General features: G+C 37.8%; 1 protein-coding gene across 2 annotated transcripts; it reads right to left on the bottom strand.

Annotated features, from left to right (window-relative positions):
- Window positions 1-17,262: 17,262 nt before the first annotated feature.
- On the bottom strand, window positions 17,263-26,269 carry LOC136232259 (cyclin-dependent kinase C-2-like). Of its 2 annotated transcripts, none has more exons than XM_066021318.1 (13): window positions 26,132-26,269; window positions 25,684-25,836; window positions 23,347-23,428; window positions 23,035-23,125; window positions 22,881-22,910; window positions 22,590-22,699; window positions 22,430-22,502; window positions 22,224-22,344; window positions 21,954-22,071; window positions 20,310-20,449; window positions 20,078-20,135; window positions 18,066-18,136; window positions 17,263-17,979 (listed from the first exon to the last, which is right to left on the bottom strand). In XM_066021318.1, the coding sequence occupies exons 2-13, from the start codon at window positions 25,791-25,793 to the stop codon at window positions 17,427-17,429; spliced, it is 1,557 nt and encodes a 518-aa protein (XP_065877390.1). In that variant the 5' UTR covers window positions 25,794-25,836; window positions 26,132-26,269; the 3' UTR covers window positions 17,263-17,426. The 2 variants fall into 2 exon arrangements, with proteins under 2 accessions (XP_065877390.1, XP_065877391.1); XM_066021319.1 differs by lacking the exon at window positions 26,132-26,269 and adding an exon at window positions 25,969-26,104.
- Between the last annotated feature and the right edge of the window lie 874 nt (window positions 26,270-27,143).

A 27,143-nucleotide genomic window follows, 5' to 3' on the forward strand; every position in this document is an offset into this window, starting at 1 on the left:
GAGTTGCAACATTTGTAAGCAACCCTTCTAAAACTATAATTCAGCAATTTCATTGAGAGAAATAAGAGATCAGTGTCTTTTTAGCATGTCATTCTTATGCATTGATTCAATCTAAGACCAATAAATGAGAGGAGCGCAAGAAAATATAACGGAAAAAAACTACACTCCACTCTTAACAATATCACATATATGAAGATCACGGGTGATATACAGCAAAAATATTGCTCAAGACAACGACAAAAAGTGAAATCCCTAATGAGGAAATTCGCCAAATTACCAGGGAAACGCTGAAATTGTTTCTTGGCGATTAAGCTCTCTAAAGCTGATTTTGTGAAAAAAAAAATTACCAATGACAATTAATGTATACAGCACAACACATTTGATTTAGAGTCTTAACATTATTTAGAAAATAAGGTTCTGTGCAACAAACTTTTCAAAAATTCACATTATTTTATTTTTTTGTGATTTTAAGACCAAATGAGGTACAAATTTTTACACTTTTGTGTTTGTTAGAATTGAAACCCAGAAATTAGGTTAAACTTTAAGTTATTCTATGGCTGAGCCTCACTCCAATCTCTATTGAATCCTTATCAATCTCTATATATCTGCATTTCTTAGATATTTTCCAGGTTGAAAATCAATCCAACCTGAATCTCTATTGAATCCCTAGTAATCTCTATATATCTGCATTTCTTAGATATTTTTCAGGCTGAAAATCAATCCAACCTGAATCTCTATTGAATCCATAGAGATTGATTTTCTGATGAGCTGAAAAATAAATTCAATTTTTTGATTTGCTATCTCTATTACTGCTATCTAAAATTCAAGACCATTAAAGTGCCTAAACTTTGAATAATATAAAAAAACTGGAAAACAAAGGCTGGTTTTGCGAGAAAAAAAACGAAATCCAAACGACCCTAATTTCTTCTATGGAGAAATACGTCTCAAACAATTACACAGACAATTAACAACTTGATGACTAGTGATGAATCTATGATCGGAGCACTTCCCTATGAGGCGTCGTTGGGATCGGCGGGGGACACTCTGATGCCAAAGTCAGTAACTTGTATGAGAATAAACCGTAAGCACGAAGTAGGGTTTTGGAAAGTGTGTACCTCAATAGCTTGGGGTGCAAGCTATTTATACTCATGTAATCGTAACTCCGGATAACTAGAAAGTCTCCATTAATGCCTCATTAATGGCGGTTACTGATCTTATTCAAGTATGACTGTTAGCTCATTAATGGGTTATTAGTTGCCTTTATTGGGAATCGGCTTGGCCGTTCCTTGGGCGTATCGAGGTTTGACGGCGGATCTCCCAAGGCGTTTGACCCTCTGTGGCGTGTTGAGGAATCCGTAGATCCGCCACCTATGAGTCTTTCTTCATATGTCATTGCTTTGGCGATCCTCCTTATCCGCGGTCGTTTGGTTAATTACCTTTTTGGTCCCGTAGATAATATATGGATGTTAGGGAGGGTGAGGTAGATAATATGGCAGTGGATAGTGATGAGGATGGATTAGAACTGGCAGAGGACCGTAAGCGCAGACGTGCGGGCCCGGATTCGATTTCAGTGCAAGCAATAGTGAGCAAGTTACAAGGTAATGGATCCGAATTGATTCTAAAAATTCCGAAGGTGACAGTTTCTACGGCTCCGGTAGATTATTCCCCTTCTCTTGACACAGAAACGGCACGACATGGGGAGCAGGTCCGCTGAGGATTATGAATTGTCTGAGCTGGAACTGTCGGGGGTTAGGGAACTCTTGGGTAGTTCGGTCATTCGGGGAGCTCGTTAAAACAAGCAAACCGGATACGATATTTTTGATTGAAACTCTGGTAACTAGTTCTGTTATTGATGGATTGAAAAGAAAGTTTGGTTTTGAAGGTTCTTTCTCTGTTGACTGTAAAGGTAGAAGTGGGGGCCTTGCCCTACTTTGGAGGAAGCCGTACATGGCTTCGGTGGTTTTGTTCTCGGATCACCACATTGAAGTTCAGATGCATGATATTGAGAGGGGTGATTGGAGGTTGGTGGGCTTCTATAGTCATGCTAATCGGGCTAATCATGGTGGCTCATGGAGTTTACTGGCTCAGCTGTGTTCCAGTTCGATCCTTCCCCTACTGGTTATTGGGGATTATAACTGTATTCTTTCTAATTCAGAGAAAGTGGGTGGTCTTCCATACCCTCAGGGTTTGATGAGGAAGTTTCAGGAAGCTGTTGAGGAGAATATGCTTCTTGATATACCGACTCAGGGTAGTCAAATCACATGGGAAATGAGCCATGACACTAGACTATGGGTTACAGAGAGACTGGACAGGGCTTTAGTCACTACCACCTGGGCATATAGATTCCCCAATCACAGGTTGCGCACGCTGGTCTCACCCTATTCGGATCACTCACCGATTTTCTTGAACTTTGCAAACCCGGTGAGGGATGGGGGCAGTGACACTTTAGATTCGAACAAGAGTGGTTCCAAATCCGGATTTCAGAGAATTTGTTTGTGCAGGGTGGTTGAGTAGTAGGTGTTGCAACCTTGAAGATAAGTTGTCGGCTTGTGCTAGTAGTATAAAACAATGGGGTAACAAATATCGCATGCGGTTTAGAAAGCAGATCGAGGGTTGTAAGAGGAGGTTGGATCGCCTTGTTGACAATAATGCACCCGCCGATGTTGACAGATTCCTTCAGGCTCGCCAGGAGCTGAACACCCTCCTTAAAATTGAAGCTACCCATTGGCAACAACGGGCTAAGAGCTTCTGGCTGAAAGAGGGAGACCAAAATACTAAATTTTTCCATGCTTGTGTCAAGGCTAGAAAACAGAGAAACACCATTAGGCGCCTCAAGGATAACAACGGCCTATGGGTGCAAGGTATGCAGGACCTTGGCTCCCTGGCTAGTGTGTATTTTTATGATCTGTTTGCTAGCCCGGCAAGCCCATGTTATGAATCAGTTAATGTATTGGCCCCGCTAGTCACGAATGACATGTAGAGTGAGTTGTGCTCCTAATTCACTTATGAAGAATTTAAGGTAGCCATGTTCCAAATGCACCCGGACAAATCCCCAGGTCCTAATGGGTTAAATCCGGGTTTCTTCTAGCACTTCTGGGATGTTATTGGTGTGGAGGTTGTTCGTGCTTGTATGGGATATCTGGAAAGGAAGGAATTCCCGGTCCAATTAAATGATACAATTATCGTCTTGATCCCCAAAATTGATAGCCCTGAAGGGATGAAGGATTTTCGCCCTATCTCCCTTTGCAATGTCCTCTACAAATTGATTGCCAAAGTCCTAGACAATAAGCTTAAGAAAGTAGTACTGGCTCTGATATCTGAAAATCAGTCGGCTTTTGTCCCTGGAAGGTCTATCTCTGACAGCATCATGGTGGCCTTGTTGGAAATTAGGCTAACGTATAGCAGCGGAAATATAAAAATTTTAACCTATTTCCATAAACCATAAGATCCGTTAACCGTTATTTCATATAAAGATGGATAAGAAGAAATACCTTTTGATGTTCTATCTACCGTTGTAAACGAAGTGCCCACAACTCTTACTTCGAGTTCCCGAGCACAGAACAAAACAAATATGAGATCAAGTAAGAATCAACCGTTGAATAGCAACCAAAGTAGATTGCCTCTAATTAATCAACACACGATCAAGGATAAAGAAAGAAATATGAAATCAATTGAATCGGTAGGAAGCGGTGGATTGTTTCGTCCTCAACAAGGGGTGTTGAAATTCTCTCTCCCGGTTGCACTGTGTATTTCGAAAATTCCAGTAGGGATTTGATTAGTGGATTTCGAAAATCCCATATGAGGGGTTATTTATAATCTCTTGTATCCAATCCCTAGTTAGATAGAATTAGGTTATTGAAATAAGAATTCTATTCGGAATAGAATTCATAATTATTATCCATTAATATATCTAATATATAAAGGATAATAATAATAACCTTATTGGATAATAATAGGAGTAATTTAATCTAATTAAAACTCCTAACTTATTTATCCTTTAATTAATTTAATTCATAATCCTAATCCAATTAGAATAGATAAAATCAAATTAATTATTTATGTATTTATATACATAAATTTCGACCCCCTTCTATTACTGGGCCTTACTGGGCTCAGTTGGGCTTCCATCAATTAATTAACATCTGTCTTTCTTTTGGGTTCCAAGTCTTATGTGTGGTAGGTTCTTATTGCTTCTAGCCGTATGCAACTATTAAAATTAATTTTCAAAGAATTATATTTAATCTTTGCATAACGGAATGATGTACAGAGTATGTGATTAGCAAGTCCGTAATCATTCCCCTAGAGCTATAAGAAGACAGGTTGATTCTATCGTTGACCTTTCAGTATTAGTTACGGTATAATTCGATCCTTTATCAACTACGTCATTGAACTGAATCTTATGACTATGGGTAATGTCAAGTCACATATAGCGAGACGTTCGTTTTACTTGTACAGGCCGAGTCAACTCAAAATAGATAGGTTAAGTGAAATCTGTATTTCAAGTCTTAAGCTATCATCTTGCAAGGATTTAGAGTCGAGTCTTCCACAAGCGATCCATGGACATATCTCCCATTTATCGAGAGTGATAAATGCTCAATCCAATATATAACGATCCCGCAATCACTTCCTGTGATACCCAACGTCTGCTGTTCACACCCCAGAGTCATCTCTGTTAAGGATCGTGTTACACCAGAGTCAAAGCGTCACATTCCGTAATCCAGAATAACAATTAACATTCCTTTGAGTCTGAGGATTATTTACACCTATTAATACCAATGAGATGAACAGGTGACAAGGATGAATCTACCCATCCTGTTATCTCAAGTCGGGTCCCCAATCCTAATGAACTACTTTTCATCGGATCCATGTAACTCTCCAGATATCTGTATATATGAAGCTTATGAGATCAGATTTCTGTCAGACAGAAGACATTGTTACATGCAAGTCTCAACAGTGATATATCAATCCTAAACATATCACTTGACTTGGGGTGGTTTTAAGTTTATTAGTTTATTATAAAGTTTTGTCTCACTTCATGCTTGTATGAACACTTTATAATCACTTTAAAACAAACTTACGGATTTCCTTTTATTAGACTTTATTTAGTGCTTAAAAGGGATTGCCTTTATATAGTTATAAAACATATATCGCATTAAAACAAATGATATAAAGAACAATTCATTTACATTAAGTTTGTATCCTAGAACAATTGTCTATAGGACACTAAACCCCAACATACTCCCACTTGGACTAAAGCCAATTGTTTCTATAACTTATCCCAGTAGAAGTTAGATGATGATCATGTACTTTCTGGGTTAAGGGCTTTGTCAACGGATCTGCAACGTTGTCCTCGGTAGGTACTCTTTCTATTCTCACATCTCCTCTTGCCACAATTTCTCTTATAATGTGGTATCGCTTAAGGTAATGCTTGGACGCATTATGAGACCGTGGTTCCTTTGCTTGCGCAATGGCTGCATTGTTATCACAATACAGTGTAATGGGATTTACAATGCCAGGCACCACACCAAGTTCTGTAATGAACTTTCTAATCCAAACCGCTTCCTTTGCTGCTTCCGCAGCTGCGATATACTCTGACTCGGTCGTAGAGAAATCTACGCTTCCCTGCTTGGAACTCTTCCAACTGACCGTGCCCCCATTCAACATAAACAGGTATCCTGATTGGGATTTAAAATCGTTCTCATCTGTGAGATGACTTGCATCTGAAAATCCTTCTATTTTCAGATCCCCTTCTCCGTACACTAGGAACATATCTTTAGTTCTTCTCAAGTACTTAAGAATGTTCTTGACGGCAATCCAGTGCTCGTCTCCCAGATTTCCTTGGTAACGACTCGTTACAGATAACGCGAACGCTACGTCAGGTCTAGTGCATAGCATAGCATACATAATCGAACCGATTGCGCTGGCGTACGGGACTACAGCCATGCGCTTCTTATCATCATCGGTTTTAGGACATTGATGATTGTTTAACTTTACTCTATGTAGCATGCGTAAGTTACCTCATTTCGATTCAAGCATGCTAAACCGCTTTAGCACCTTTTCGATGTATGTAGCCTGTGAAAGACCAAGCAGTCTTCTTGATCTATCTCTGTAGATCTTTATACCAAGTATATAAGCTGCTTCACCAAGGTCTTTCATTGAGAAGTTACCAGATAACCATACTTTTACCGACTGTAGCAGAGCTATGTCATTTCCCATTAGTAATATATCGTCCACATATAATATTAGAAATGCTACAGAGCTCCCACTTGCTTTCTTGTAAATGCAAGCTTCTTCGCAATTTTGTTCGAAACTAAATTGTTTTATGGTTTCGTCAAAACGCTTGTTCCAGCTTCTAGATGCTTGCTTGAGTCCATAAATGGATCTCTGAAGTTTGCAAACCTTGTTTGCAGCCTTTGATATGAAACCTTCAGGTTGCATCATATATACATCCTCAAGCAGGTTTCCGTTTAGGAAAGCTGTTTTCACATCCATTTGCCAAATCTCATAATCGTAGTGAGCGGCAATGGCAAGCATGATTCTGATTGATTTGGACATAGCCACAGGAGAGAAAGTTTCGTCATAATCAATTCCTTGCTTCTGACGATATCCTTTCGCTACTAACCTAGCTTTGTAGGTGCTAACCTTTCCATCCATGTCTGTCTTCTTTTTGAAGATCCATCTGCACCCAATGGGTTTTATCCCTTCGGGTGGATCAACCAAAGTCCACACTTGGTTGGTGTACATGGAATCCATTTCAGAATACATGGCCTCAAGCCATGCTTTAGAATCTGGACTAGTAAGAGCCTCTTCGTAGTTTCGAGTCGTCGTCTAACACGAGAACCTCGTCATCATCTCCCACTAGAAAACCATATCTAACTGGGAGTTCACGAACTCTTTGTGATCTACGAATAGGTGGCACTGCAGTCTCATCTAATGGGACTGCTTCGGGCACCTCAACCGCCTCTGTTGTTTCAGTCGGTGTTTCTTCTTCTTGAACTTCTTCAAGTTCAATCAGGCTTCCCTTTTGTGTTTCTTCGAGAAACTCCTTCTCTAAGAAGGTTGCGTGCTTGGATACTATCACTTTCTGATCATCTGGATGATAGAAGTAATATCCCATAGTTTCCTTAGGGTATCCAATGAAGAAACATTTATCAGATTTAGAATCTAGTTTGTTAGACGCAATGCGTTTGACAAATGCTGAACAACCCCATACTCTCATGAATGAGAATACGGGTTTCCTACCAACGAACAATTCATATGGTGTGGAATTAGCGGATTTAGTTGGTACTCGATTTAGGGTGAAGAGGGCGGTTTCTAAGGCATAGCCCCAGAATGTCTTTGGAAGTAATGCAATGCTCATCATGGATCGTACCATATCTAGTAGGGTACGGTTCCTCCTCTCGGATACACCATTGTGTTGTGGTGTATAGGGAGGTGTCCATTGTGAGCAAATCCCACATTCAGTTAGATAATTCAGAAAATCATCTGAAAGATATTCGCCACCTTGATCGGATCGAAGTGTCTTTATTTTCTTTTCTAGTTGATTTTCTACTTCATTCTTGAAGCATTTGAATTTCTCAAAAGCTTCAGATTTGTGCTTCATCAAGTAGACATAACCATATCGTGTATGGTCGTCTATGAAGCTAATGAAGTATCTGAATCCTCCTCTTGCTTGGACTGACATAGGACCGCATACATCTGAATGAATGAGTCCTAGAGTGTCTGATACACGTTCACCTTTATTGTTAAAGGGTGTCTTTGTCATTTTGCCTTTCAAACATGCTTCGCACGTTTCCAATGGTTCAGGATCAATTGAATTTATAAGCCCATCTTGATGTAGCTTAAGCATGCGTCTTTTGTTTATATGGCCCAAACGACAATGCCACAAGTAAGTTGAATTATCTAGCTTATGTCTTTTGGTATCAATTGCGAAAACAGAAATATTGTCATCTAACACATAAATCCCATTTTGTGATATTCCTGAAAAATAGAAGATCGAATCTTTATAAAAATCGCAACGTTTGTCTTTTATTGAAATATGAAAACCGTCGTCAACAAGACGGCTAATAGAAATAATGTTACGAGACATTTATGGAACGTACAAACAGTTCCTTAATTCTATTACAAGCCCAGAGGGCAAATTTAAAACATAATCTCCAATTGCGAGGGCGGCAACTCTTGCTCCATTTCCTACTCGCAAGTTTATGCTTCCTTTCTTCAATTCCTTAGTCTGATTTAGTTCCTGCATATTTGTACAAATATGAGATCCGCATCCGGTATCAAGTACCCAAGATTCAGACTGTGAAATTGTATTTATTTCAATATAAAACATACCAGATGTTGAAGCACCGCCTTTTCCCTTCTTGAGGGTGGCTAGATACTCCTTGCAGTTCCTTTTCCAATGCCCGTTTTTACCACAGAAGTGGCACTCTCCTTTGGGCTTCTTTACTTCCTTTCCCTTAGCTCTAGTGGGCATGGCCCTCTTACCTTTCTTGGGATATTTAGGATTGGGAAAATTCCCTTTCCTCTTCTTTGATCCCTGAATGACAAGAGCTGGTATTGCCTTGTCTTTCTTCATATTGGGCTCAACTGACTTGAGCATATTTGCAAGCTCTTCAAGAGAGGTTTGCAAGTCATTCATTTGGTAGTTCATGATGAACTGTGAATAACTCTCTGGGAGGGATTGAAGAATCAAGTCTATGCTTAATTCGTTATCCATCGCGAATCCAATACTTGAAAGTTTGGTAATATAGCCAATCATCTTGACATAATGTGTCATGACAGATGTGCCCTCTTGCATCCTGCAACGATATAGCAACTTGGATATCTCGTAGCGTTCGCACCTAGTCTGTTTCCCAAACAGTTCTTTAAGGTGCATGCTGATGGAATAGGCATCAATTTCCTCATGTTGCCTTTGTAATTCCGGTGTCATCGATGCAAGTATGATGCATCCGGCATGATCATCATCAGCCTTGTGCTTCTGGTAAGCATCAATTTCCTCAATGGGAGCATCATCAGCAGGGATAGGGGGTATCGTTGTATCAAGTACATACCCTATCTTATCGAACTTCAAAACAATTTTGAGGTTGCGAAACCAGTCGATGAAGTTTGAACCATTCAATTTGTTATCGGTAAGAATGTTTTGCAGATTGGTTTTAGTCATGATTTTAAGAGTGATTATATAAAACTGAGAGTGAGAAAGAGTAAACGTATGTTATTCATTTGCTTTAAAGTGTATCAATCTAAAATTATAGGCCTTTTGTTTATTTTAGATTGCTCCCACTATTTTGCCAAATTAATAGCCCTCCATATTAATTCGAAGAATTTCACAAATCCTTTAGTGAGCTAGGATCCTAACTCCTGAGATTTCGCCTTGAGTTTACTCAACAAGCTAGTCTCATTCGTTAGGTAGATTCATGTAATCAATCACATCTTTAATGTGATTCCTAGGTTATTAGGTTACTAACCACATTAGTAACTAATATGCTATTCATATTAATCCCAACCGTATTGCCCATTAGTTTATGAAAACATGAGTTTACCCATCCAATTATCATAATCTAATTTAAGTATTACCCCATATTCATGAAAAGTGATTTTCGATAATTCAGGTGTTACCGTAAGACCCCGAGCTTGAGTTTACTCAACAACCCAAAGGCCCTCAATACTTTCGGCTGAATTATAATATTAGGGAGGGGCAACCGATTTTAATAACTTGCTTATTTACTTAACTTTTTAATGAGGGATTTTATTTTAGGTCTCATAATCTAACTTAGTCTTGATTTGCTTTAGCATACATCAGACATATACATTGGCGTTATGGACATATCATCTAAATTATTCCGTCGAGCCATAGACGGAATAAAAGGGCAAACCTAAGGAAATACTAACTATTACATATTTCTCTTTAGGTCCTCCGTCTTCTCCATGGTGCCTTGAAATTACAAATTAATTTCTACACTACTAAAGAAAACTTCAATTAAATTGAAGGGAATTAGATGAGAGGAGAAATTACAATAGATAGTAGAAAGGCAGGACTCGCAGACCCTATTTCAAAAATACCAAAAGACTAAAGAGGGTTCAAATATGTCCATAACTCCAAACATGCATAGACTCAATTAAATAAATTTAATTGGTTGATTACATAACCATTTTATGTAATATTTATGTTAATCACATTAACTCATCAAATTAACTTTCATCCAATTTTACTTCTAATAGTTTCGTATCTTCTATATTAATCTTTAGATTAATACAACTATAAAGAGCGCCCCGGTGCACTATGCGTCCCCACTGAGCAAGGGTCCGGGGAGGGGTCCCACCACAAGGGTGTACACTGGAGGCAAGCCTTCCCTTGCCAATTTATTTGGCAAGAGGCCGCTCCTAAGACTCGAACCCGTGACCTCTTGGTCACACGACAATAACGTTTACCGTTGCGCCAAGGCTCGCCCTCTAATACAACTATACAAAACTTTAATTATGCACGTCCCAATTATTTTGATTTTAATTCATTTAATACTTTTGATTTACAAATAGGTAAAACAAACTTTTAAATAAATTTTCATTCGATAACCAAAATAGAAAACTATCAATTTCTGAAACATATATATTTAAATATATAAAAACCGATTTTAAACAATTTAAAATTCAAGTGGGTCTCGGGCCGGGCCCGAGGGTGGGCTGCTGTCGCATTGAAAATTTTTTTTATAATAATTTTAAATATATATATATATCAGTTCTAAAACGGTTTTAAAACGATTTTCAGAAAATGGAAAAACCTACTATAGATTTCCGTTTTATCTTTAGAATTAATAAAACTGATTTTATCAATCTAACTATAAAACCAATAGATTTTGTTATAATGATTATCAACCAAAATAATTAGGAACATACGCATAATCTGTTTTAATTAACAAGTAATTAAAACTTATTTATCTTTAGGATTAATTAATCAAAAACTATTTGTTAATTAACCTAACCATAAATATTTATTCAATCCTATTGAAAAACTTCTAAATTTTCATATATGAAATAACGGATTTAACGATGGCTCTGATACCAATGTTGGAAATTAGGCTAACGTATAGCAGCGGAAATATAAAAATTTTAACCTATTTCCATAAACCATAAGATCCGTTAACCGTTATTTCATATAAAAAGGGATAAGAAGAAATACCTTTTGATGTTCTATCTACCGTTGCAAACGAAGTGCCCACAACTCTTACTTCGAGTTCCTGAGCACAAAACAAAACAAATATGAGATCAAGTTAGAATCAACTGTTGAATAGCAACCAAAGTAGATTGCCTCTAATTAATCAACACAAGATCAAGGATAAAGAAAGAAAGATTAAATCAATTGAATCGGTAGGAAGCGGTGGATTGTTTCGTCCTCAACAAGGGGTGTCGAAATTCTCTCTCCCGGTTGCACTGTGTATTTCGAAAATTCCAGTAGGGATTTGCTTAGTGGATTTTGAAAATCCCATATGAGGGGTTATTTATAATCTCTTGTATCCAATCCCTAGTTAGATAGAATTAGGTTATTGAAATAAGAATTCTATTCGGAATAGAATTCATAATTATTATCCATTAATATATCTAATATATAAAGGATAATAATAATAACCTTATTGGATAATAATAGGAGTAATTTAATCTAATTAAAACTCCTAACTTATTTATCCTTTAATTAATTTAATTCATAATCCTAATCCAATTAGAATAGATAAAATCAAATTAATTATTTATGTATTTATATACATACATTTCGACCCCCCTTCTATTACTGGGCCTTACTGGGCTCAGTTGGGCTTCCATTAATTAATTAACATCTGTCTTTCTTTTGGGTTCCAAGTCTTATGTGTGGTAGGTTCTTATTGCTTCTAGCCGTATGCAACTATTAAAATTAATTTTCAAAGAATTATATTTAATCTTTGCATAACAGAATGATGTACAGAGTATGTGATTAGCAAGTCCGTAATCATTCCCCTAGAGCTATAAGAAGACAGGTTGATTCTGTCGTTGACCTTTCAGTATTAGTTACGGTATAATTCGATCCTTTATCAACTACGTCCTTGAACTGAATCTTATGACTATGGGTAATGTCAAGTCACATATAGCGAGACGTTCGTTTTACTTGTAGAAGCCGAGTCAACTCAAAATAGATAGGTTAAGTGAAATCTGTATTTCAAGTCTTAAGCTATCATCTTGCAAGGATTTAGAGTCGAGTCTTCCACAAGCGATCCATGGACATATCTCCCATTTATCGGGAGTGATAAATGCTCAATCCAATATATAACGATCCCGCAATCACTTCCTGTGATACCCAACATCTGCTGTTCACACCCCAGAGTCATCTCTGTTAAGGATCGTGTTACACCAGAGTCAAAGCGTCACATTCCGTAATCCAGAATACCAATTAACATTCCTTTGAGTCTGAGGATTATTTACACCTATTAATACCAATGAGATGAACATGTGACAAGGATGAATCTACACATCCTGTTATCTCAAGTCGGGTCCCCAATCCTAATGAACTACTTTTCATCGGATCCATGTAACTGTTCAGATATCTGTATATATGAAGCTTGTAAGATCAGCTTTCTGTCGGACAGAAGACATTGTTACATGCAAGTCTCAACAGTGATATATCAATCCTAAACATATCACTTGACTTGGGGTGGTTTTAAGTTTATTAGTTTATTATAAAGTTTTGTCTCACTTCATGCTTGTATGAACACTTTATAATCACTTTAAAACAAACTTACGGATTTCCTTTTATTAGACTTTATTTAGTGGTTAAAAGGGATTGCCTTTATATAGTTATAAAACATATATATCATTAAAACAAATGATATAAAGAACAATTCATTTACATTAAGTTTGTATCCTAGAACAATTGTCTATAGGACACTAAACCCCAACAGGCCTTTGAGTCATTACACTTTATGAAAAGGAAGAATAGGGGTAGAATGGGAGAGGTTGCACTGAAGCTTGACATTAGCAAGGCCTATGATAGAGTTGATTGGACCTTTCTGAAGTTTGTTATGCTGAAATTGGGTTTCCCTGAGACATGGGTTGAGTGGATTATGATGTGTATATCCTCTGTGGAGTATTCTGTTTCAATTAATGGAAAGTTTGTGGGTCCAATTAAGCCCAAGAGGGGTTTGAGGCAGGGTGACCCTCTATCCCCATACCTTTTTATTTTGTGTGCTGAAGTCTTATCTAAAATAATTACAAAAGCGACTGTTGAGGGTTCCATCCATGGTTGCCAAATTGCCAGGGGTGCCCCCATCATCACTCATTTGTTTTTCGCAGATGATAGCTTTCTGTTTTTCAGGGCGTCTATGGATGAATGCACAAAGATTGGAGCAATCTTGTCTGAATACGAGTTAGCTTCGGGTCAGGCTATTAACCTGTAGAAATCTGGGATTTTCTTTAGTCCTAATGTGGATCCTGGGCTGCACAATGATGTTTGCACGTCACTTCAGGTCTCTAATCCATTGGATACGGGTCGATATTTGGGACTGCCCTCGCTAATTGGGAAGTCTAAAGTGGCAATTTTTAGCTTTCTCAAAGATAGGCTGCGGAAAAGGTTGAGCAATTGGACTTTCAGGTTCCTTTCAGCTGCAAGTAAGGAGGTTCTGATTAAATCTGTTGCACAGGCTTTGCCTATATTTTGTATGAGTATTTTAAAACTGCCTAAGTCCATGTGCTTGGACCTTGAGAAAATAATGAGTTCCTTTTGGTGGGGTATGAAATCGGAAGGCAGGAGGTCGATCCATTGGCAGAGTTGGGACCGCCTTTGCAGGAATAAGAGTGAGGGAGGCATGGGTTTTAGGAGCCTCTAGAAATCCAATCTAGCATTGCTAGGTAAACAGGCTTGGAAGTTGTTAGTAACTCCAAACTCCTTGGTAGGGAAGTTGTTTAAAGCTAAATATTTTCCTAGAGATCCCTTCCTTTCCTCTAAATTGGGCAATAATCCTAGTTTTGTTTGGGGGAGTGTTTGGAGAGCTATTGAAGTCTTGAAGTGTGGTGTAAGATGGAGGATTGGGGATGGTAAATCCATCTCTGTGTGGAAGGACCCATGGTTGAATACTGTAGCTCCGTTTATGGTTCAGGGGACTGCTGGGGTGCGGCATAGGGAAGTAAATGTTGCCAACCTCTTTGTCCAGGGTAGGAAGATCAATGCCATGTTAACCGTTGTTGATGCTTGTATTGTCAACAGAATGATTCTTCCTATTAGAGATGTGGAGGATGGTATTATGTGGAGTTTCACCAAAGATGGGTTGTATTCGAGTAAATCAGGTTACAGAGTGCAGTGTGGTGGATATAGTGGAACCGTTCCTGGTGGGGGATGGAGTAGAATTTGGAAATTGCATGTTCCGCCGAAAGTTAAGATGTTCGTATGGAAGCTGGCCTCGGGCTGTTTAGCTACAAGGCATAGGTTGGCTGGACGGAGAATGACAATACCAACCCATTGTCTGTTCTGTCATACCGATGTCGAGCATGATTATCATCTCTTTGTGGGATGTCTCTACGCCCACCGGGATCAATACGGTTGCATTCCAACTTGATTATCTAACGAGTTCTAATTTAAAGGTTTTGACGTCCAATGATGATGATTTTCTGACAAAGGTGGAAATGACCCTATGAGTGATATGGAATCAAAGAAACCAACTAGTTTGGGAAAGAAAGATTCAGCTCCCGGAGATAGCGATCCCGCTCTCGAACACTTACCTTGCAGCTTGGCGACACTCCCAAGCTAAGGCGCCGGACCGTAACAACAATCAAATCCACTCTGACAACGATATCACGACGACGGCCTATACTCACTCCGACGCACCTTATGCCGCTACTACATCGACGACGTTGCTGCCTCCTGCCGCTTCTACATCGCCGGCGTTGCTGCCTCCTGCCGCGGCCCCTGCCCGCCCTCCTTCTGCTTTGCCGCACTAGCCTCGTTAGCCTGCTACGCATGGCGACGTCGAACAACAACTCTCTGCTGCGGGCGTCGCGAGCAGCGGTAGGCTGGCCCGCCATACTACTCATGCCGCCATTGCCCAGATCAGCGCCAGGACCGCTACGGCAGCGCAGATGCATGGAAGGAGGTGGACTCGGCCTCCGTCAGGTGTAGTAAAATGTAACTTTGACGCTGCTCTTTTCAGCTCCGAGTCTCGAAGCGGGGTAGGGGCCTTACTCCGCTCCTCCGACGGTTCATTCATGGCATGTCGTAGCCGTCTCCTCCCACTAATTGAAGAAATCAGGGAAATTGAGGCGATTGCTCTACGCGAAGCTATATTGTGGTGTGTTCACTTGAACTGTATTAATGTCTGTTTTGAAAATGATTCCTTGATTGTGGTTAACAGTATTAGTTCTGTTGGTTTAGATTTCTCAGTTTTTGGTTCAATTATTAAGGACTGTAAGTTTCTCTTAAGTAGTCGACGCGATTATACAGTGTCTTTTTCTCCGTGCCTAGCAAACAGAGGGGCCCATGCCGTTGTACGGCATGCCCTGTCCAATGCTAGCGAGTTTGTATCTTTTTCTGCTCCGTCCTGGTTGCACGGCGTTGCTGCCTCCTGCCGCGGCCCCTGCCCGCCCTCCTTCTGCTTTGCCGCACTAGCCTCGTTAGCCTGCTACGCATGGCGACGTCGAACAACAACTCTCTGCTGCGGGCGTCGCGAGCAGCGGTAGGCTGGCCCGCCATACTACTCATGCCGCCATTGCCCAGATCAGCGCCAGGACCGCTACGGCAGCGCAGATGCATGGAAGGAGGTGGACTCGGCCTCCGTCAGGTGTAGTAAAATGTAACTTTGACGCTGCTCTTTTCAGCTCCGAGTCTCGAAGCGGGGTAGGGGCCTTACTCCGCTCCTCCGACGGTTCATTCATGGCATGTCGTAGCCGTCTCCTCCCACTAATTGAAGAAATCAGGGAAATTGAGGCGATTGCTCTACGCGAAGCTATATTGTGGTGTGTTCACTTGAACTGTATTAATGTCTGTTTTGAAAATGATTCCTTGATTGTGGTTAACAGTATTAGTTCTGTTGGTTTAGATTTCTCAGTTTTTGGTTCAATTATTAAGGACTGTAAGTTTCTCTTAAGTAGTCGACGCGATTATACAGTGTCTTTTTCTCCGTGCCTAGCAAACAGAGGGGCCCATGCCGTTGTACGGCATGCCCTGTCCAATACTAGCGAGTTTGTATCTTTTTCTGCTCCGTCCTGGTTGCAGGAAATTATTTCTTCTGATTTTGTTTATAATGAATGCATTCTTCTTTCAATAAAATTGTATGTATCACTCTTTTCATTGGTTTGGTTTGGTATATTATACGAAACGTATACTAGAAAGGCTCATCTCTTATACATATATGTATTATTTTTTAAATCAAAATTATCTTTCTGTACAAAAAATATATTATCAACGCGTCAGCAAAATTAAAAGTAGTGTTAAAATTAAAAAAAAAAAATTATAACAATGAAAACCACAATCTTAACATTTAGTTTTAAAAAGGGTTGTTTACATAAATATCATAAATGAAAATAATATTATTATTTTATCTATATTGATAATTTAATTCTTAATATATCAAAAATATCAATTTTTATTTTAAAAATGTCAACCTAATTTTCAAATAGATTAATCCGTGAAATGGCAGCAAAAGGTACATTTCATTAACTGCCATAGTATTTTTAGACATGATATGCTTCAAATTAGTGATTGACAAAATTGTAGATAATTTTTTAAATTTGAATTTCTTTATAAATTTCCCTTTTAAAAAAGACGACACAACTACAACTTAATTCTCTTAAGAAAAAATTCAGACCTCAACTTTTAAATAACACTAGAAAGCTTTTTTCAATTTACCCAAAAAAAAAAAAAAAGATAAATGTCAAGTTCATAAAATAATATTGGGTTCTATTGGTTGTGAGATGAAATTAAATTAAAGAAAAGCAAAACATGTACAACTTTTGTCATGTTAATTTAGATATATATTTTTAAAAAAAAAAAAACTTAAAACAATGACCCCTTGTCCAAAAATATTTAGTTTTTGGCCCTGACCTATTATTTGCTAACATAAAAGTCCTTGAAGTGCTAATGGAAGATGGAAACGATAAACAACTAATTCTTGATTTTTATGGTATAAAAGTCATCAAATGTGTGATCCTTGCAAAACATAAGCTTGTTTGTTCTCAAAGGTCGTAGGTAGTTTATCTTGATAGGGACTTTATATTAGTGAAGGACAAATAGCAAAACAACAATAAGCACAATTTGGGAAAGGCATGGTTACCAGCATAAGATAACAGCAGTATATTGATGTACATAGTCAGATCAACATATAAATGAAACTCCCAACCGCATTGCCCATTACCACTCCCATGGAAGTTCAAGGTTATTTTGGTCCCATATACTACAAGTTTCATCCAATCACACACTACGGTTGCCAACCATATTGCTGGTTCCGGTTTCCACCCATCATGTTTGACCCCCGACCACCACCACCGGAGCTTCCATAAGGAGGAGCACCTTGAGTATAATTAGGTGCACCGACTCCATATGCATTGCTCCCTCCACCACCACGAGGAGCACCCGACATGCCACTCGAACCATAAGGTGGTGCTCGTCCCTGTGGAGGATATGGTCCACTCCCATAACCTCCTCCGCCCCCTTGACCTCCTCCGCGATTTGGATGGCTGTAACCTCCACTTGTCCCGCTTGAGGGATACCTGCCTGGCCCACCAGCCGGTGCACGAGGCTTCCCGTAATGGTGGCTAGGCCCTGCTGCAACTGGAGGCTGTGAATTATGCAAAGGCTGATTACCTGTCCTCATTTGCGGATGTGCCTGCCCAGACTGCTGAATGGGTGGTAGGCGGCCATGAGGTTGCGGGTGTTGCAGTTTCTGACGCTTTGCGTTTTCTTCATGCTGTCTTTGTTGCTGGCGCTTTTTCTTCGTCTGAAATTCATGTGATGATTCATACTTGGGTAAACTGAAACAAGAATAATGGTCAAGCAAGAAAACCACTGTATTATCATGTAATGAAGTCATGGCAGCAAACAGAAGAATTAAGCATACCTCTTAGGATCACAAGGCAACGGATCGGTCCAGAAATACTCGGCGTCAAGCGCATCCTTGGCAGATATTCTCTGTTTATAATTGGTAAAAAAAAAAAAAGCTCAAACAATAGAGTTTAACACCGTTATTTAAATCATGTAGAAGACCACCAGCTATACATGAGAATATTCCTGCAGCACCCATTTTCTCTCTCTAAATTTTTCTTCTCTCTCTCCATAACTCCTTGTTAGAGATAGATCATGGATCTGATTGCACATAGTTTTTAACCTGAACACAAATTTGTGGCACTAGGTTCCACCGAACTCACATTATTGACAGCAATGTTTTTACAAATGTTCAAGAGTGTTTGTTTCCATGGGGGACTCATCTAATAAATTTAGACGTGAAATACTCATCCGGCCAACATTTTTTTTCAGAAGATTGTATAATGAAATACATAGTATAGTCAAATATTACTTTATACATGCTAAAAATTTGTCACAATAACATGTTAGCATGCTTTCTGTCAAGTCCTTGGGGTTTGTCACATATTTCAGTTAGCAGAGGGGGTTAATACAAGTACAATTCAAGACCTGATACTGGTTCCTACATAAGGACCACTCACATCTTAGGCGCTCTTGAACTGACCTTAGAAATGCAGTTTAAATACAAACTATTAATTTCTGAATTAATAGTAAGAATGCAACACCATCAAAAACCAAAATTGGTAACAAGTAGAAGTACTCCTTATATGGCAAGTCCCTTATACCTCACATGCCTATGAACACGGGTTTCTCCATCTAAACTCTCATGTTATATAGTATAACAGGGCTAATCACCTCTGGACCTTTTAGGCCAGTTAATGTTCAAAGCACCGACATTTCTAGGAGGTTAACATACTAGTGTCGGACACTCCACACTCGGAGACATGCACATGACATTCCAAAATAAGTGTCCCCTCTTTTTCTTTAAATATGGGGACACTTTTGGAACACGGCTTCTCAGTTAATTAAGTATAATGTAGGGTTTTCTTAATAATTTTACAAAAAAAAAAGGGGGTTGATATACAACAACAACAAAGCTTTAGTCTCGAAATGATTCGGGGTCGGCTAACATGAACCGGCATACGAAACCGTGAAATCAAGTTGTGTCAGCGACATAAATTCTCTTTCTCCACTCTGTCCTATCCACTACCATATTTTCCTCAATCCCCCAATAAACCCATATCACTCTCAATCACCCTCTTCCAAGTTTGCTTAGGTCTTCCCCTACCCCTCACCATTGCATCCCTTTGCCACTCTTCAGTCCTCCTAACCGGCGCATCAAACGCTCTTCGTCTTACATGGTTTTCCCTCATTTTATTCTCAATAGATGTAACCCCTACTCTTGTCTTAATTATTTCATTAATCACCCGATCCTTTCTCGTATGACCACACATCCATCTCAACATACGCATCTCCGCCACTGACATCTTACGAATGTGACAGTGTTTCACTGCCCATACTCCGTACCATATAACAATGTTGGTCTAATTGTCGTGATAAAACCTAATAAAAAGAAGAAATCAAAATCTAAAGAAAAGAATATAGCAGCTGCCCTTTTTGGTAGTTTAAATAGTTTGAAGTATTAAATGTTTCTTTTTGATGAATTAATGACTTAAAATGGATGTTATTTAAGCTATTTTATATATATATATATATATATTTGGCATGTCCCTGCCGTACCCATGTCTCATTTTTCTTTTTTTTTTTTTTTGAAACAATGTCTCATTTTTCTTAAATGCCGTTTTCCACACCCGCACGAGTACCCGTGCCGGTGCTTCCTACATTCAAACCTATTGGGTATATAATATTCTGCTGTGACCACAAAAGTTTGGCTGTCCTCTATCCAAATCATTTATCAAGACTGATTCAAGATAAACTTGGTCAGAAATGTGAATCTAGTCAGTGTTTCAAAAAAGACTTATAATGAACTGAGCCTTGCAGTAAATTATCCTTCTGCATAAATATTGAGATGCCCAATTAATCATATACCTGAGAAGGATCAAGAGCCAGCATTCTCTCTAACAACTCCAAAGCATGGCGGTCAAAACTAGTACATGCCCAGAAAGATGGATAAGGAAAAGGTGAAAAAGATAGGCAAGTCAGGAAAGCGAGAGAAAGATAGAGGAGAAAACAGGTGTGAGTTATTAAATTTCACATACAAGTCAAAATTCCAATATGTTGAACTTTAACCATCAGATAAGCAATAAATTCTGCAACTTACTGTCTGAAAACCTCTCTTAGACGTCTCTTCATTGGCCTTGTTGGTTTAAAATTGTTATACCAAGGAATCTTGGAAACACCAGGCCAGTTAACCTCATCTGGAGCCCCACACAGCTCGAAAATTTTATTTAATTGTTCTGGCTACACGAATCAGAAAAAGAGTATCATGTGTAACGTTTGCAAATATATCCTAACTAATAACTTTATGCCAAGGAAGTGCTGAATAAATAAAACATGGTGCAAATTACAATCAAGGAGACTTCTGGAAAATCATGCACACGACTATAAGTGATGAAACAACAAAAGCATAATAAGAAAAAGATGCCAATTTTTGGGTCCAATTGCCAAGAATTATGAAGACTTCGGTAAATACCCTAGAAGAAGGCTAATTCCTATGACCAGATAGTATTTCAAAATATTTTTGCATTAACTGGAAAATTACTCTTGACCAGTTAAACTTTTTAACTGCATATTGCAAGACCAAATACTAATAAATTAATATCTGAAATAATGGAAAATTAAGTACACATTTCGCTTAGGCTATGAAGTATGGTATTTACCAGACAACACCATTTAAGGATTAACACTTTAAACCTATACATCAGATTTATGAGACATGATCATCTTGCTGACAGAAGTCGAGGAAAGTGTCAAACTACTCTCTCACATTAACTTTCCTTGCATACTTTTTCCAATGAAAATATTAGATAATTAAGAAATATCACACTATGAATTATTTCATTAGTTAAACTATAAAAACAAGGTCCAATGATTTGAAAAAGTAAAAAGCCTAAGCTTTACCTACTAAAACATTCTTAATTATTTTAGCCAATTTAAAGAGTCAAATTTCAAAACCAAATATAACTGTGTATACCCGAAAAAATACAATGCAAAATGCAAACCAATAGAAAAACCATTCATATTCTTTTTCAATACCAAGAACCAAAAAATGATTTTTTTTTTCTTTCTAAAAGATTCATTAATTAATTAGAAATATTTTTTGGAAGGAAAAATATATAGAAACAAGCACTACAAATACAAAGTAAACAAGCACTACGAATACAAAGTAAACTGCCCTAAATTTAACAAAGTGACTATTACATCTTTGTCATTAACTGTTCTAAATTCCATCCAATGGTAAAAGGATAGTGTAAACAGAGTAAAGGGCGGCCCGGTGCATTACGCGTCCCCGCTAAGCGAGGGTCCGGGGAGGGGTCCCACCACAAGGGTGTACTGGGGGCAAGCCTTCCCTTGCCAATCTTTTTGGCAAGAGGCCGCTCCTAAGACTCGAACCCGTGACCTTCGGTCACACGACAACAACGTTTTACCGTTGCGCCAAGGCTCGCCCTCGATAGGGTAAACAGAGTGCTGAAAAAAAAGAAAAAAAGTGAACTGTAGAATGCACTAGGAAAATAACCATTTGTTTGTCCAACTGAATTGGTTAAATCAGTTTATAGATCTACTCTTTTGATTTCCCATAACAAACTAGTTAATTATTATGAATGTTACAGTTTGGACTACAATTAATAAAATTAATAGAAACAAATAAAATTGTGAAGATATCCAAAGTTTAGCTGTTATTTCCTACTTTCTTTTTTCTTTCCAATCATTAGCCCTAAAGTAATAACATAAATACTCAAACTACCTCATCTTTTCCAGGAAAAATAGGTTTTCCGTGCAGCAGTTCAGCAAAAATACAGCCGACAGACCACATGTCAACAGCTGGACCATATTTTGTTGTCCCAAGAAGCAATTCTGGAGGTCTGTTTCAAATTAAATAGTGAGTTATACTTATTCTTTTCAGAATCCCCGACATTCATAAGATCAGCGAGTGAAAAAAAAGGTGCATCCTTTTCAACAGAGGAAGCAGCTTAGTGAATCAAAATAAAACTCCATGCATGCTATAAAAATGTACCTGTACCATAAAGTAATAACACGATTGGTAAGATTAGCATTATGCTCATTTGAGAATGATCTGGCAAGCCCAAAATCTGCAAGCTTTAAATTGCCCTCATTGTCTATTAGAAGATTAGAACCTGCCACACAAAAACAAATCAGCAACCCCAATGTCTTATAAACTGAACAATTATATTCAATAGTAAAGTATCACTTGTTTATAACCTTTGATATCACGATGAAGTACTTGGTTAACATGGCAATAGTGAAGACCAGTCAAAAGCTGCCTCATATAGCACTTCAAGAAAAAGAAGCAAGAGTCAAAAGATATAAACAAAAAGATATTTCCAGTTTCAAACTAATTTACTTCATCAGTTCACAACACCTTAATTTGAGCAACTGAAAATCTCATCCCAGGACGATCAGCAAGCCCTGTCAAATCATGGTCCATGTATTCAAAGACCATGTATATTCCGCCTTTGTACTTGTTACCATCTGCAATTCCACATCACACTGTCAGGAAAAACTGCTCTCAAACAAGACAGACATACGAAAATCAGTAAAGACTTAGGAGTGCAAATGCATGTGCACACAAGGGCATGGCTATCAGGCTGTGAGCACAGTCAAATGAATGCTGAAATTAATCAAGAGAAGTATATGAGAACAGAGAACTTGCCTGTTCTCCCCTGCTCATCCTTTTCAGGACCTAAAAAAACATATTTAGGGAAATTTAGATATGCAGAGGTAATGACATTTATGCTGTGAATAAAGACTACATCAAAAAGCAGCCCTACAAGGAAAAAATGTTACAACAAATTTCATAGCATTACCAGGAGAGGTCACAATCTCTTTCAACTTGATTACATTTTCATGATGTAACTTCTTTAGAATTTTGATTTCACGTATAGCTGTTATAGGAAACTGCAGAAAATAGAAGAGTTCTTTCAATAATAAAATGCATAATACTTTCTAGATTAAGAATAAAATTGAGAAACACTGTCAACTCTTCAGAACTTGAAAATAGTGCTCGGATAATAGAAACAAAAAAAAAATTATGGAGCTACAATTTATAAAGGTCAATCCCAATTGTTGATCTCGTGATTTATATGAACAAACATAATCAGTTATATGATAGAAAGTACCCCCTCTCTTTCATTATCCATTCTTATTTTCTTCAAGGCAACTATTTCACTGGTCTTTATTTCCTTAGCCATGTAAACTTGTCTGCAAGAAAGAAACAAATGAACAAAAAAAAAGCATAGGCATTATATAATTATCTTCAGAACAAATTCGGAAAGTATGATTGTCAGCAGATAAATTGACGATCGTGAACTCTGGAAAGTTATTTTCTAATTTTAATTATGGAATTTAAAATATGCGGACTCAATTCAACACAAATCTTCAAATGCAGAAGAATATACTAGCTACTAGGAAACATTTCTATGAATTACCATAGTATATAATCATGCATCATGGTTATAGCTTCCAGAGCATACATGGTTGAGTAAATAAGGAAGTAGCTAGTACAAAAGAAGATTAAATACCTCATTTATTTTGCTTAACTAAGAATAAATTATTGTCATTCAGCAAAAAGCAACAAGCGAAACCTTTCTTTGCTTCTTTTTGGGAATCTCGTTGATATTAATCAAACAAGCATGAAATGTATTCTTGCACATTGGTCCATAGGTCAATTCAGCTTTGCAATGTAAAACTATATGCATTAAGATCAAGAAATTAGTAACACATGTTGATTCACGAGCAGAATATGAATCTCCAACTTAGTCAAGTATCACAAGGAGAAATTGAGTTTCAATATTAAATTACAAAAAGGAAAAATAGGTGGAATATCTTTGGATTCTACCAAGTCTCTAACCAATTCCAAATGAATCTATTTTTAGCTCCATTACTCCCCACTTCTCACTATATAAATCACTAAGTATCACATATGAGAAGTTAGGTTTTTGCATTTAAGAGTTGTATATCCTTCATACATGGAGATAGTTTAAATAAATAATTGTATAGTAAGTCATATTTACATTAGACCTCAGGCTAAGGGATTTCATGTTCTCATAGAACTAAACTGACTTCGGCTTTATAAATGATTAGATTGAGTCCACCGAAAAAAATAACGTATGCACAAATGATCAATGTAAAAATGTTACAACGTGATTGATAAGGTATGTGCATCAATCTATGTTGCACGGACGCAGAAATGGATACGGACACAGACACATAAAAGTTATTTTAAAACATTACCTTCATAAAATAGCCTTCAAACAAAAACAGACACGGATACGAAACGGACACGGACATGGACACGAAACGCAGAAATGCTACCAAAGAGAAGTGTCAGTGCAACATAGGCATCAATTATCACATTTCCACTATTTATGTACCAATCCGTATGCAACCATGGTAGTTGAAGGTGCGTGTACTAAAAGAACAAAATGGCCCTCAAACTCTGCAAAAATTGACCCAAAATATCTTTTTCGTGCTAAATTCACCAGCAACTTAAATTTCTAGCCAATTCACCCAACTCACAATTCAACTCAATGATTTACAACCATCTAGCACAATGGACAAATTTTCTTCTATTTTTTGATTTCTTGCAAGGACTGATTGCAATGAACAATCTCAAGTAGTGTTCATTGCAACACAATAACTATTGAATTCTCTCTATCTCACTTTAATCATGCCTATAGTCATTGTTTTAATAGCCCAATATAAATCATATTTCCCACAGCCAGCTTTTTTCCCTACCAATTCAATCTGACAATTGTCAAGAATGTTGTTTCAAACACCAAGCCTGAAATGAAACACCTTCCATGCACTCAACCAAAATCATTTTACACTAAATCAATAGTGACTGAATCTAAACCTAGAACCCAAGAATCATTTGACTTTCTTTCTGCTGCATTAGCAATTACATTACTTGTCCTACATCATGAGATACTTGGCATGAAATTGACATAAAATTGTGAATCGTTTTCTTTTTCCTGTGTGAATACACCTGACTTGCAGGCTGTGTATGTGCAGGTGGTATGGTTAATAACATCCTTCTTATAATACATCCTTCAATGCAAATATCTATCTAAATATCACTTAACAGTTAGAAATACTTGCATTGGCATTGGACAAAGACATTGATCTATAACTGGATGGATAAGTTAACATCATTTAATCTGTATGCTGCACAAAAACTACACAATCATTGCAAGCACTTAATTTTGTATAGTCCTGCCATGCAAATTTTCTTAATACTTCGCTTTACCAGGTGGTGGATAACAGCAACTAGCAGACATAAAAAAAATAAAAAAATAAAAAAGTATAATACTACTGCACAGAGAATGAGTAAGATAAAAATTCACAATGCAGTGGACAATTATGTCTCACACGAACAGTCGAATACAAAATATAATGACAAATGAAGCACCAACAATATAGTATATTTGAGGAAAACAACAAGGAGGTAAACTGACCCATAAGTGCCCTCGCCAATCTGCTCTAGTTTCTCAAAACAATCAACACTTCTGGATCCCCAAGTGGGTGATTCATTTAGGTTGAGGCGTCCAGGGGATGCTATAGCCATTGTTTATTCTTCCAGCTCACACAAGCTCTTTCGCTTGCTAACCCTATTTCACCAAGAAGCAAATAAGTATAAAATTAAATGTTAAACAAATAATACAAAATTCAGCTTAATAAACAATTCTTCAAAAAATCAGCATTTTGCGCTGTCAAAGAGCAAACAATATAAAGAGATATACCAAATAAAGGAATAAAAAGAGAGTCCAGAAATTCACAGAAACCCTACAGTAATTGCTATCTCAAATAAGCAAAGACTCATCGATCAAACCACCGAATGGTATGAAGGAAAAGATTAAAACCCCAAACCCCTAAAAACTACAGAAACGAGAGAACGAGAGGAACCTGGAGACAGAAGGTGAAAAGAACTGAGAGGGCGAACAAACAAAGAGTCGTTTTGCTCGGAGACGAGGATTTTCTGAAGTTGGAGACAATCAGAGGGCTGTTGTTGCATACTCTTACATTATTATATATACATCAAACCTTCCTAAATTAATAATCCATAAATTAATAATCATAATAATTTCTTATTCTCTGCTTCAACCCGTTCAATAAATTAATACTCGATAAATTAATATTTTTATAAATTAATAAAATTTCATAATCCCAATATAGGTTTACTGTAATTAAGAGAGAACTGATAAAAGAATAGTAAAATCAAATCAATTTCAATTTTTTATACCAATTTTATCCTTATAATATATATAAATTTACCAGTAACATCTTCTTATGATGGCAAATAGAACCGGTCCAAAGACATGTACCGTTCCATGAAACCTCATTTGCTTCTGCCTACGCTCATCGCTCTTTAAATTCCTCTACATCATCCATGGGCATCGATCTCCAATTAAAATCTCTCGTGAGACTTTTTGGATTCTTTATTTCTCTATTTTTTTCAGTTGTGATAACATCCAGATATTATCTACGGGACCAAAAGGGTAATTAACCAAACGACCGCGGATAAGGAGGATCGCCAAAGCAATGGCGTATGAAGCAAGACTCATAGGTGGCGAATCTACGGATTCCTCAACACGCCACAGAGGGTCAAACGCCTTGGGAGATATGCCGTTAAACCTCGATACGCCCAAGGAACGGCCAAGCCGATTCCCAATAAAGGCAACTAATAATCCATTAATGAGCTAACGGTCATACTTGAATAAGATCAGTAACCGCCATTAATGAGGCATTAATGGAGACTTTCTAGTTATTCGGAGTTACGATTACATGAGTATAAATAGCTTGCACCCCAAGCTATTGAGGTACACACTTTCCAAAACCTTACTTCGTGCTTACGGTTTATTCTCATACAAGTTACTGACTTTGGCATCGGAGTGTCCCCCGCTGATTCCAACGGCGC

The sequence above is a fragment of the Euphorbia lathyris genome, chromosome 6, assembly GCF_963576675.1.
Source record: "Euphorbia lathyris chromosome 6, ddEupLath1.1, whole genome shotgun sequence".
NCBI classification, from domain to species: Eukaryota; Viridiplantae; Streptophyta; class Magnoliopsida; order Malpighiales; family Euphorbiaceae; genus Euphorbia; species Euphorbia lathyris.